The 13,831-nt window shown below is 35.3% G+C and overlaps 1 protein-coding gene across 1 annotated transcript in view; it reads right to left on the reverse strand.

The window, feature by feature from the left end:
• The window catches only part of LOC150088634 (HAUS augmin-like complex subunit 3), a 142,322-nt gene that overhangs the window by 10,719 nt on the left and 117,772 nt on the right, over positions 1 to 13,831 (reverse strand). Inside the window, exons 10-11 of the mRNA XM_090370276.1 lie at positions 7,460 to 7,547; positions 4,985 to 5,129 (exon numbers count right to left, since the gene is read on the reverse strand). Coding sequence (XP_090226402.1) covers positions 4,985 to 5,129; positions 7,460 to 7,547 — 233 coding nt within the window. The remainder of the gene's footprint in view (positions 1 to 4,984; positions 5,130 to 7,459; positions 7,548 to 13,831) is intronic.

Genomic DNA, 13,831 nt, shown 5'->3' on the forward strand with positions numbered 1-13,831 from the left:
TGCAGCTGCAGAATCGGCACTGAGGACTTCACCAAGTACTTTAACGTTGTGGAAATCATCGTGATGCTTGAACCTATTAAAAATACCCATTGCTTGCCATGAACTTGGGTTGGGGTTCACCGTACTTATCCTTAATATCTTTATAAATAATTGTTGCTTTTGCTTGAATGGTCATTAGAATCAGGGGCACTTGCTTCTGAATCTGATTTTCCATCCATATTATTAATAGCTGTTCCATCTTCGATATAGCACCTGAACACTGTTTTGTGATCACTGTTGATCTTAAGTGCGTTGATCCTTTGATGACATGTTCTTCTATACATGCACTGTCCTTTAAAATAGTATTCACTGTTGAAGCAGCGAGACCTAATTCCCTTGCAATAGATGACAAACTTTGTCCTGCTTTGTACTTCTTAATCATTTTAATCTTCATTTCTAAATCAATTTTGTTTTGTTTCCTGGCACTACCACCACTACTTGCACTTTTCGTTGGTTGCTTTCCCTTCATCATTGTAATACATAAATAGGAATGAAGAGAAGTTTCTGAAAATTTGTTTTTTTATATGATTGAAGATTTCAGTGAAGGGGAACACATTTCACCATAATAGCGTAAAAACCCACACAATTGCAATAAGACCGAGTTTACTACCCGTTTATAATTAGATGCACTAACAGAAAAGCCCAATAAACCAGAAAGTGCAAATTGTTTTTATTGTTTTACATTCGCGACCTCCAGAAATGTGCTTTAGAAAAATATCACAAAGGTATTCAAAATTGATTCTTATAACGGGAACATATGATAACGATGAAAGTGTAGTGCAATTTCCATTATAAATATGACCTTTTAGAGAGATAAATAGCTTAGTAATATAGCGAAAAATTTTCAACTTCCAAGGACGTGGAACAAATTACAAAAAAAAAAAAAAAAAAAAAAAAAAAGTGTTATTGGGTTCACATGATATTTTCACAATACCTCCATTTATTCCTATGGGATGCAAAATACATTTCCATGATTTTTTTAAGTTTGCACCGGCCAGCAAAAACTTATGTAAAGTCAAATTTCCGTAAGTCGGGGAGTTCCTGTATATGGGCATGCAGTAAGAACAATAAAATGAAAATAGCAAAATAAGTACCTTTCTTCTACTGTTTCGAGCAAGCATTTAAAGAAACAGGGCTTACTCTCTAGCTAGGGCTAAAACTTTAAAAAGAAATAGACCAGCATGGAAAAAAAAGACAGTGAATGGAATGCTGATAGTCCAGGAGTGATTTGTACTACCACAGTGACCTGAAGATAACAGATTTGAATGATTATGATGATGAAGTTGTTACATTTAAACAAAAGTGAGGGTAAGAATTTTTGATACATCTTGTATACAAAATAATATTATCTCCATTCATCTCTTTATTTAAAGTTGTTCATCTTGAAAGTGTTTTGAAATGCTCAAGGCAGTTATGATATACAAAGTGTAGAATATAACTAAACCTAAAAAAGATCAAGGTGCGAAAAAAAAAATCTTTTTAAATGATTAAAACAAATTACACAATATACAAAGATATACATTTCAATTCAACAATACAATTCATTTCAACTTTATTTCAATCTAGAAAGGTTTTTTGAATCCTCAATCATTTTAATTCTACATGGATACAAAAATCATGCTTATTTCATTTAATCTTTCAGGTATTGCTCAAAACATCGAAGGCAGATATTGTTGGGATATCAGAGACGTGGTGTCACACAGATATAAGGGATGCAGAACTGCAATTTGGGGAGTACAACGTCTACAGAAAGGATAGACAGGATAGGAAGGGAGGAGGGGTTATGTTATTAGTTAAGAAACACATAAAAACCAAGGAAGTGAAGCCAGTCGACATCGCTGGACAGTGCAGTGTGGAGTCAGTTTGGTGTGACATAAACATTGGGAGATCAAAATTGAGAGTAGGAGTGTGCTATAGGCCTAATGACTCTGATGAGTATAATAAGGAACTGTACAGGGAAATAGAGTGGGCCAGTAAATCAGAGTGTCTTATAATGGGAGATTTTAATTTCCCAGATATTGACTGGAATTTGGGGGCTGGTTACTCACACACTAGCAGGACTTTTGTGGATTTATTGGATGATTGTTTTCTACATCAGCATGTTCGGGAGGCAACTAGAGGGAGTAATACTCTTGATTTGATTATCAGCAGTGATTCTTCATGCATTAAGAATCTGCAGATAAATGAACCACTAGGTGGCAGTGATCACAGTGTGCTGAAGTGGGATTTACTCAAAGAGGTAACTACCATTAGGGGTAAAGGGAAGGGTTATTGCTTCCGTAAAGGCGACTACGATGGACTGAGACAGTATTTAAATTCTATACAGTGGGACCAACTGATGATGTTACCAACAGCAAATTCAAAATGGGAAGCATTCAAAGAACTTATCTTGGAAGCTACTAGGCTTTACATACCAACTAAGAAATATTGTTCAAGGTTTAGGCCAAAATGGATGTCAGATGAACTAATGAGGCATATGGCAGAGAAGAAAAATGCATGGGATACATACAAATTAACACATGACACAGAAGCCTATGATAGATACAAGTTGATATGCAACCAAGTTACAAAGGAGGTTAGGCAGGCGAAGGCAGATTACGAGAAATCCTTGGCAAGGGATGCAAAGAAAAACAGCAAAGAGTTCTTTACTTATGTAAACTCTAGAAGGAAGGGGATGAATCAGATTGGTCCACTTGATATTGACGGGTCAACTGTTGATGATCCTGCTCAGGTAGCTAACAAACTAAATGAATATTTTGCATCGACATTCACACATGAGGAGTTATTCAGCGAGGGGAATGCCAGAGGTGTATTCAACTCTAGCAGTAAGCTACAGAATCTTGAAATAACTGGGAGTAAAGTGGAGGAGAAACTGTTGAAGATAAACACAAGAAAGGCACCCGGGGTGGATGGGATCTATCCAGTTATATTAAAGGAGGCAGCAAAGGAAGTAAGCAAACCCTTAGCCATAATTATGAGAGCTTCCTTGGACTCAGGGGAGGTACCCATAGACTGGAAATGTGCAAATGTGACCCCAATTCACAAAGGAGGATCAAAGGCTGACACAAGTAATTATAGACCTGTGAGCTTAACTTCTGTTCCAGGAAAATTAATGGAGGCACTGGTTAAAGCAGCACTGCAGGATCATTTAGACAAGACTTCAGTTATAGCTCAGACACAGCATGGTTTTGTTAAGGGGAAGTCTTGCCTGACCAACTTGATTGGATACTATGATGCAGTCACAAAAGAACTGGATGCAGGGAATAACTTTGATATTATATACTTGGATCTTAGAAAGGCTTTTGATACCATTGCACATGGAAGACTGCTACACAAATTGGAGCAGTGTGACATTGGAGGCAAATTGCTGCTATGGATAAAGGGGTGGTTGAGGGGGAGAAGACAGAGAGTGGTAATCAATGGACACTGCTCATCGTGGACTGATGTTATTAGTGGAGTCCCTCAGGGCTCAGTGTTGGGTCCATTATTGTTTTCTGTATTTATAAATGATATTGATGATGGTATATCGGGCTTAATGTCCAAGTTTGCAGACGATACAAAGGTTGGCAGGGTTGTCAAGGACACTACTGACACTATGCTGCTGCAACAGGATCTGGAAAGGTTGAGCAGATGGGCTGAGAGGTGGCAAATGAAGTTTAACATTGATAAATGTAAAGTACTACACATGGGAAACAGCAACCCCAGAGCAACGTATCAACTCTGTGGTACTACACTGACAGTGGTAGAGAATGAAAGGGACTTGGGGGTGGTTGTGCAGGCAGATATGAAGTTCTCTGAGCAGTGCAGACGGGCTGCAAGAGTAGCTCATGGAGTATTGTCAATGATATACAGGAATTTTTCCAGCAGGGATAAGGAGGTGATTATTCCATTGTATAAGGCGATGGTCAGGCCACATCTAGAGTACTGTATACAGGTACCTCATTTCAAGAAGGATGTAGAGCTGCTGGAACGAGTACAGAGAAGGGCAACAAGATTAGTGAATGGAACAAAGGGGTGCTCTTACGAAGAAAGGCTTAAGTTTTGCAAATTACAGTGTCTGGAGACTAGGCACCAGCGAGGTGATCTGATAGAGGTGTATAAAGCCTTGAATGGTTTAAGCATGCTCAATGCTGATGGGATTCTTCCTCTAGCTCAGAAAAATCACCTGAGAGGGCATAAATTCAAATTGAGGAAAGACAGATGTAGGATAGACGTGCGGGTGGTTGGTTGGTGGAACAGACTTCCATCCCTTGTGGTGGAGGTTGATAGCCTAAATAAGTTTAAGGCTCAGCTGGACAGGTATTTTGAACGAACAGAGGGGTGAAGTGGAAGTGGGTTTTTTTTTTTTTTTTTTTTGGCTGATGCTGCATAAGCTTGCTTTCTTGCATCAAATGCCTCTACTAATGCTAAATGCTAATGCTAATCATTTCTAAAATATTTTTCTACCTCTGTCTTCATGTTTTGTTGTGACATTTTGATTAATTTTCATTGTTTCTCAAAACATCAATGAAAAGATATAAGTACACTACTTCAAGATATTTGAGGTGTACCAGCCATTTAGTGAAAATTTCATTAAGCTTATTTATTACCACATCATGTTAATTAATTCTCTGTTCAAATTCCACAAAACTATTTGACGATTTCCCCAAGAACAATAATTTAAATAAAGTGGATGGGGACATTATTAACAAAGAAATTTTGTAGATAAAATATATAAAATTTTAGATAATATTTATAAATTTTGTATTAAATATATGAAAATATATTTTCATATATTTAATTTTCTTACTATAATTTAATAAACAAAATGAGCTAACAAAAAAAACAAAACAAAATATAAACTCATAAGCAATAGAAATGTCATAATTATTACACTGATGTTAATTTAAATAAGATGATAGCTTGTATCTTATTATTTTAATAAAGTGTGCAAATGTTTACTCACATGTCAAGTAAATTTTGCATCTGATATGTAAAGGAAGAAGACAATTTTGCCTGTGTTCTGGATGATTCCTTTGAGAGGTGTTCAGTGATGCTTGAAAGCACAGAATATGTTGGAAATAATGATCTCTCTTTATTTTCATCATTATCTAAATAAATAATATGCAAAATTCAATTATACAGAAATTTGCTGTTTTTCAAAATATATTTTAACCAAAATTTGTCAAAATTTATTAAATAAAAAATACGAATGTTTTTCATAATAGAAATCAAAATATCAAAAATTTTTCTTGAGATTTCAGTTGGCCTCTATATAATAATGTATATAACTTTAGCTTTAATTATGTCTTTAAATGAGACATTTTCTTTGTGGGTGATCTATCAAGAAATAAAATATTCCATGCTTATTCCATACAGGGTGTTTCCAAATTATGTATACACACTTTAAAAATTTATATTTAATGAACAATATATACAAATTTACATTTTTTTTGATACGTTGAAGACAAAAAGCAGTTTTTTTTTTTTTTTACAACAATAAAGCTTTACTTTAATTGTTCAAAATGCCCTCCATCAGCATTAATGCATGGATGGCATCTATCTCCAACAGATCTACATACTGAAATGCACAAATCAGGTGAAATGTTTTCTGCTTCTTGTTTCATCCACAATCTCTCCAGTTTCTGACTGTAAACCCAATTTTTCAAGTATCCTCAAGCAAAAAAATCTAAAGGGGTGAGATCTGGCGACCTTGGAGGATATTCAAACGCACTCCCTCGACGACCTATCCATTGATCGTGAAATTCACTGTCAAGATAATTGCGCACTGCTGTGTGCGATTATTAATTCCTTCATTATTCTAAAAACACTTGTATGGTTTAAACCTAGCTCTTGTGAACACCGTCTTGTTGATTTTCTTGGGGTGCACAAGATTGCATTTTTACAGCTTCAACCTTTTCACTTTTTTATGCCCTCTTCCTGTCATATGCTAAGTTACTGATAGCCTGAATGGTTCCATGCTCCTCAAATTTATCCGGCAAACGAGTAATTGTTAAACGCGTGGCTGCTTTTGTTCCATATCGTGATTTCCAAGCATGCTGAACTTCATTGATATTTTCATATTTACAATATCATTTTATAATTGCCTTTCTTTCTTCAAAACTTAATTGGATACTCTCCATCGTTTTAGAGGTATCTATAAAATAAAACAAAAATTAAATTATTGTAAAACAATTGTATATTTTTTAAGCTACAAAATGTGTTTAAGAAAATTAAATTGATGCATACATAATTTTGAAACATCCTGTATATACATGTATATATATTTATATGTTTATTAGTGATGGGTATAATGAGAAGTCATAATCAATTATTTTATTTAGGGCAATCATTCGGTTGATATCATTCAAATGATTAGTAGTAGTAATTATTAATCATTCAATTATTATAACTTATTATGTATATTATTATAATTACTAATCATTTAATTATTTCGATTATTGAAATCTCTTGATTATAGAAATCATTTGATTATGCTAATCACTGGTAAGTATACGTATGTACATATATAGAGTAGAACCTCATAAATTCACCATCCTCAGGATTCAGCACATGCAGGATTTTTGAAAATTACAGTTTTTTAAAGGTTATGCATATAACGTAAGCATTCAGGAGTAATTTTTTTATTTTTATTAGATAAATGCAGTAGCCATATAATCTCCAGATAGTTGCCAGCATTAAGCCATAATATTAACCAGTACTTTTGGACTGGTCCATCATGTACCTGCCTAAGAAATAAAGGCCAGAGATTTGAGCAGTGCCAGAGACAGCATTCGAATCAGTGACCTTAAAAATTTGTGTTAAAATTGTTGATATTTTTTTTTAATATGAGAAACAAATAGTGTGATATGATTTTAGCAATTGAATTGCTTAAAAGATAAATACATACTACTATACTATTAAGTACCATACACAATACTATGTACTAGTATTGGGTGTTCGGCAAAATGAATACTTTATAAAATATATACATTGCAATGAACAAAATATTTATGTTACAAATACACAGCAAGGATGCGACATTCTAGGATATACGTAAACAGAAAGAAATTGGTGTTTGGAAATTATTAATGGGACATAATGCATAAATCCAATGTCTGTGGTGTTTTTTTTTAAAGTCCACCCAGCCTATTTTCCTTCTGTCCTTGAAGTATTCAAAAAGTTTGTTTGTTATTTGGTTTTTAGGAGCATTAGCAACTAAGGCCATATTGCTCCGGGATATGTGGTGGTCATTCCCTGACCTTTCCGCATCCTCTGTATTTGGTGGTGACGGGCTCGAACCGCGGTCTAATCAAGAAGCGTGTGCTACGCACTGCTGCTATTCAAAAAGTCTGTATTTTTCAGGTGTTACTGTATAAGTATATATGTACAGTATATAAAACTATTTATTATTATTATTATTATTTAAATAAACTCTTACCCAGAACCATGAGAAGAGGCAGGTCATGCCTTTCTATTTCGTTTATATCATTTGCTTCATCTTGTTCTTTCAATTTTTTCATTACAGCCTGGAAAACATAATACCTTATTAGAGTAGAAAAGATTTGGTTTTAATCAATTTCACCAAGGTATTCTAAAGTCAGGAATTCAAAATAAAAGACTCCTATAAAATCTCCAGAAATAATGTGTTTTAAGAAAACTAAATTAAATTAAAAGATGGAAAAATGACAGGACCAAGTTACAAATGAGAGAGGGAGAAAAAGTGTGTGGGGGGGTTGGCAAACAGGAAATTGATCTGTACATAGGTTTTTTCACCACAACCACCAAAACCATTTATATATTTTCCCATAGCTGTCAAAATTTAAAAACCTACTGCATAAAAAGGCATTAGTGATAGACATCATTTTGAACCTCTGCATCATCAGAAAAACTTTTTTTGCTATTTATTGTTGTTTAAGTGGACCCAAACATAGGGAATCACTACAAGGTTGTAGGGTGAAAGTTCCCACAGAAATTGCAATTCCTGTACTACATGAATTGTGTTCAGGTTTCAGTTCTCTGATCCATCATGACCTGACATAGCCAAGTGGTCAGAAGTGACAGTGAAGTTCATAGAGCACATGCTCTATGAACAGACCATAGTTCAAGTCCATGTGATTGCTAAATACGACTAATGATTATATTCATGATTTACTGTAAATTCCTCTGAGATGGTGGTTATGCTGGAGAATAAAGAAGAACACGTGTACACCTTCAAAATTTGAGATGATCATACATTATGCTATAGGGTGAACCATGAAAATGTCCTATAACATCTACTGTATCTTTGATCCTTATCCATCTATCAGCTCAGATCACTGATTCTACTATGACCAAAATTGCATTGCTTGCATTTTCCATCAGACATCCTGTCTTGGCATTGTCCTAACTATCAAATATCTTTGTGAATATCTTTAGCCAAATGTCCTTTGGCCCATAGAAAATACACACCAACACATGCTGTTCTTCAAGGTAAGAACATTCAAAAACCATGCACAACTAATCATGCAAAACTGATGAAAACACAAAAACCTACTGATAAAAATTCAATAATTCATTTGGTATATACAGAGCCACACTTTTGTGACTTATGTCCCCTTCCCCCAATATTAGTGTGTTTAATTTAATTTTTTTTTAACAAAAATTGCAACTTGGACTGGAGCAGCAGAGCAAGTGCAAATGCTTTCACTCACGGGTAAGTTGCCAAATGAAATTTTACGAATAAGACCTTATTTCATGTCCTGCATATATATGAGAATGCACCATGGATTAGCAGTGGCATATGATGCAAGAAAGCAAGCTTCATACAACATTAGCAAAAAATACACACAAAATACATTAGAAAAAAATACCCATTTCACCTATCCAATACCCTCCAAAAGTTTGTCTAGTTCTCCCCTGAATTTATTTAGGCTATCAACTTCCAAACACCAAATGGAAGTTTGTTCCGGCAGTCAACCACTCATTGGCTAAAGGCAAATTTTCGCACATCTATTCTGCAACTGTTCTTCCTCAATTTGAATTTATTCCCTTCAAGTGTATAGTCTGAGCAAGAGGAAGAATCCCATCAGCATTGAGCTTGCTCAAACCATTCTAAGCCTTAAACACCTTAATCAGATCACTTCACAGGTGCCTAGTCTCCAGATGCTGTAATTTGCAGAACTGAAGTCTTTCTTGGTAAGAGCACCCCTTTGTTCTTCTCACCAATCTCATTGCCCTTCTCTGTACTCATTCTAGCAGCTCTACATCCTGGATAAGACCTTATTGCAATTATATGAATAAGACCTCATTGCTTGTATACAAGCATGCACCATGTATGCAGAGTTCACCATAGTTGGACATATGATGGGAGAGGGAGAGAGAGAGAGAGAGAGAGAGAGAGAGAGAGAGAGAGAGAGAGAGAGAGAGAGAGAAATAAGCAAAAATTCAGATGAGGACATGTCTGACAGCAGCCTAAGTTAGTGATATCGTAGAAAGAATAAAAATAATTATTTTTTAAGGACACAAAATGAAATAGTAATTTATGTATGTAGGCACTATAATTAGACATACACATCTGAGACTTTCTTCCATAGTTATGAGGGTAGAAAAAGCTGCAAGTTAAGTGTAGAATTTTACCAAGGCATGGGAGTAAAAAATGCACGATAAGAACTTTCTCAATAAATTCAGCCCTGAAAAGATTGCAAGGCTTATGCAGCAAAATTTTTCTCAGCACAAGCCTTTCAATACATAAGATAAGGAAGACAGAAGAGATAGTAGGGTAATGCTTCTTATCAAAAGCAGCCTGAGCATGAAAAGAGCTTTTGCTGAGTCAGAAGTTACACCTGCCAACACAGAAACTGTGTAGTGTGAGTTAGATGGAAGCGAAGGTAGAGTTAAGAGTGGAAGCAATCTACAGAGCAGAGGATTGTGAAGAGTGTGATGAGAGTTTCTGTGTGCAGATGGAATAGGCAAGCAAGTGTGAATGTCTTATTATGGGCGACGTCAATCTTCCCCAAATTAATTGGAAGAAGTAGGAGGGGAAACTCGGCATGGGGAACACAAATTTTAAAATAAACTAGATGATTATCTGTACCAGCAAGTCAGAGAAAATACTATGGGTAAGAATATTCTTGACCTCCTTATTACAAATCAGATGACATAACAGGACTTACAGTACAGGAGCCATTGGCAGGTGGTGATCGTGCAGTTGTTAGTTGGAATATGAAGAAAGATGTTGCAGTAGTTAAAGGCATGGGTTTTAATTTCTAATTTAATTAAATTAGATTAGATAAACATTTAATAGATACACAGTCTATTAATTGGGTGAACTGCAGAGGGAAGGAAAATATATTAGAATTATGGAATACCTTTAAAGCTGTATCACAGAAGCCATGAATGCATATATGCCATTACGAAAATATACCACGAGGATGCCAAGATGGTTGAATTTGGAGTTAGCAACTCTAACAGAGCAGAAAAAGATAGCATTGTAAAGATACAGAGTGAGGAAAAGTACTGAAGCCTACAACAGTTACAAGCTGATCTGTAATAGTATGCCATATAAGGACAGGGAAGCCAAGGCTGAGTATGAGAAAGCACTGGTTAACAGAGAGCAAAGAATGGGGACAAGAAGTTTTTCAGGTATGTGAATACAAAGAAAAAGATGAATCAGATTTGACCCATGTGTGCTGCATGTGGGAAAGTTTTAGATTGACTCAGCTGATTTTGCTGATGAATTCAATAGGTATTTTGCATAAGTCTTTACTGAAGAAAGAGCATGTTGAGGAGAGGCTGTGCAAGTGAGGCTGAGACAAAAAAAATTATCAATTTTGAAATTACAGATGACTGTTTATTAGAAAAATCTTTGAGCCTAAAGGAGAGTTAGGCTCCTGAAGTTAATTATGAGGACATTACTGTACTCAAGAGAGACTCCTTTGGTTGGAGAAGTGATAATATATTGTCAATATATAAAAGTTATTCTAAGAGTGAAATTGGTAACAACAGACTGGTTAGTCTGACTTCAGTGGTAAGGAAAATCTCAGATGCAATGATTAAGAGTGCAATATATATTATTATTGTCAGTAGTAGTAGTATATGATGCAAGAAAGCAAACGTCTTATAAAGCATTATCAAAAAAAAAAAAAAAAAAATGCCCCATCTATTCATAGCCTTAAACAGATCGCCTCACAAGTGCCTAGTTTCCAGATGCTGCAATTTGCAGAATTGAAGCATACCTTGGTAAGACTACTTTTTCATTCCCTTCGCCAATCTCACTACCCTTCTCTGCACTTGTTCCAGTAAATATACATTCTTCCTAAAATGACGCCTCCAGTTCTGTATGCAGTACTCATGATGCAGCCTAACCACTGCCTTATACAATGGGATAATCATGTTTCATGATGACCCACAGCACAGCTAGAAATCTCTGCACTTTGCTTTCCAGGATGCTGCATGTTCCAATAGAAGTAGTGCAAGGATAACCTTCATCTCTGCCTGTGGCTCTAGCTAATCTATTGGTCTGTGTATCCCCCAAGCTATCAGTTTTCCGGTCCACCTAACATTGATGTGATAGCATCAGTGAATATTCTTGCGCCTTTTCTATTTAAGGGTATCCTGTCCCTGTAAAAATAGGTTCTCCTGTTCACAAGTACAGACTATTCCATGAAAAATTCTACCCCATGAGCCTTGCACAGTCTCCAGGGCCAAAATTATCGAGAAGGCTCTCAACATATGCTCTCTCCTATCATGTCTAGGCAGGATTGCAGACACATTTAATCCTACCTCATAAATTTTTACTAACATTGCCCTGTATATGTTAAGTAAGTCCTCAGATTTCCTACTCTTAATATCATTAGTACCTAAGCATATAATAATATCCCTTAAAAAATTATATCTGCTCTACAACGTCAAAGTACTTTTGCCACTGGCAGACATTCCCTAGTCCTATTCCATCTATCCTTTTTTGTACAATATATTTCCCATTTCCCTGACAATAGAGTTGCAGACAATAACTACCTCCTGTGGAACATAGTGCATTCTGTTTTGGGGATTGTCACTATGTTGCCTGATGCACAAGTCAGGGCTCTGGCATTGAGTTGGGCAGGTATTTTAATTCCTTCGATGGCATCTACCCTGTTCAAGCTCTCATAAATGCCTGTCAGATCGCTGGGTTCATGCCTAATTTCTGCATATTCTTTGCACCGAACACACACCCTTGGCTGTATCATGTCCCAGTCCAGTTAGGTCTGCAAACATCGAACAAGTAGCATGTTTCGTTAGGCCATGATTCATAGGAGAACCGCACCCTTCAGTTCTCTCCCAAGCCACAGCACTCTCACTGCTTTGAGCCCATTGCTTTGTAGCTTGTAGTCTGAGACATGTTTTCCATTTAAATTCAGTTTAACTTGAGAATAATAAACTAAACTGATAGAAACCTAAATGCAATAATGTGTATAATGTGTAACAAGACTAGAAATTTAATTTCTAGTCTTAATAGAAATAATTTCTTAGCTAAAAGAAAAAAATATACAACAAACCTACATGATTAGAACCTACGAGCTACTTATTTACCAGAATTAAAACCCTACGATTCCTATACTATATGCCAGGGGTGACCAACTTAATTTGTGATGCTATCTACTTTTTTTCTTCAAAATGTGCCGCGATATACCATCTCAAGAATTTCTTTGTACATGGTTAAAAAAGTTAATCAACACATACTGAAAAATGATGTTTATAAATTTTAAAATTAAATACAATTCAGAATTCTTATTTTAAATTTTTAATTTATGTGAAGTTTGTGTCTTCATGTCATCTGCCAAGTTTGCAAAATTGGAGAATCTTCTGTATGCAAGTCCGTAAGAGTAGAGCAATTTTTCGTTTTTGTTTGTTTCAAATACGAAAAGGCCAATTCACATAGAGATGCGGAACCAAAACAAGAATTTAAAAGTTCAATTAATTTTTTACAATTTGGGTACTTTTCTCAGCAAACATATTTCCAAAAGTCTTTTTCTGATGATCTGGCTTTTAAGAAGTTATCGTTTTTCTATGTAATAATTTCATTTTCAAGTAATATTTTCTGAATGTGAAAAATCTCAGAGATTTTTTCTGCAATTTGTTTCATATCTAAGTCAACATTAAATGGATAAGAAATATATTGAACAATGTCTTCAATTGTTTTAAAATCACTGAATCTGGTTTTAACATCATCAATAACTTTCTCAATTTCAGTAACATATTTCTCACTATTAAATTCAAAAACAGAATATTTTTGCAAATGATCTTGATATTTGCAAAATGATCAAATTTTTTTTTCTTTGAGAACTTTAGCCACTGCGAAAATTGATATTTATATGCAGAAATACTACTAATCATGTCACCCATATTTTTATTTTTGAATCTGGTTTTGTTATTGTTATTTGGTTTTTTTTTTAGGAGCATTAGCAACTAAGGCCATATTGCTCCGGGATATGCGGTGGTCATTCCCTGACCTTTCCGCATCCTCCATATTTGGTGGTGATGGGCTTGAACCCCGGTCTAATCAAGAAGCGTATGCTACGCACTGCTGTTCCTTCCCACCTGGCTACGGAGGCGCCTGAATCTGGTTTTAAAATCATCAACAACTTTCTCAATTTCAGTAAATATTTCTCACTATTAAATTCAAAAACAGAATATTTTTGCAAATGATCTTGATATTTGCAAAATGATCGAAATTTTTTTTTTCTTTGAGAACTTTAGCCATTGCGAAAATTGATATTTATATGCAGAAATACTACTAATCATGGCGCCTCCATAGCCAGGTTGGAAGGAGCAGCAGTGCGTAGCACACGCT

This window comes from Mastigoproctus giganteus, chromosome 3 (assembly GCF_048544385.1).
Source record: "Mastigoproctus giganteus isolate SK-2022 chromosome 3, ASM4854438v1, whole genome shotgun sequence".
NCBI lineage: Eukaryota > Metazoa > Arthropoda > Arachnida > Uropygi > Thelyphonidae > Mastigoproctus > Mastigoproctus giganteus.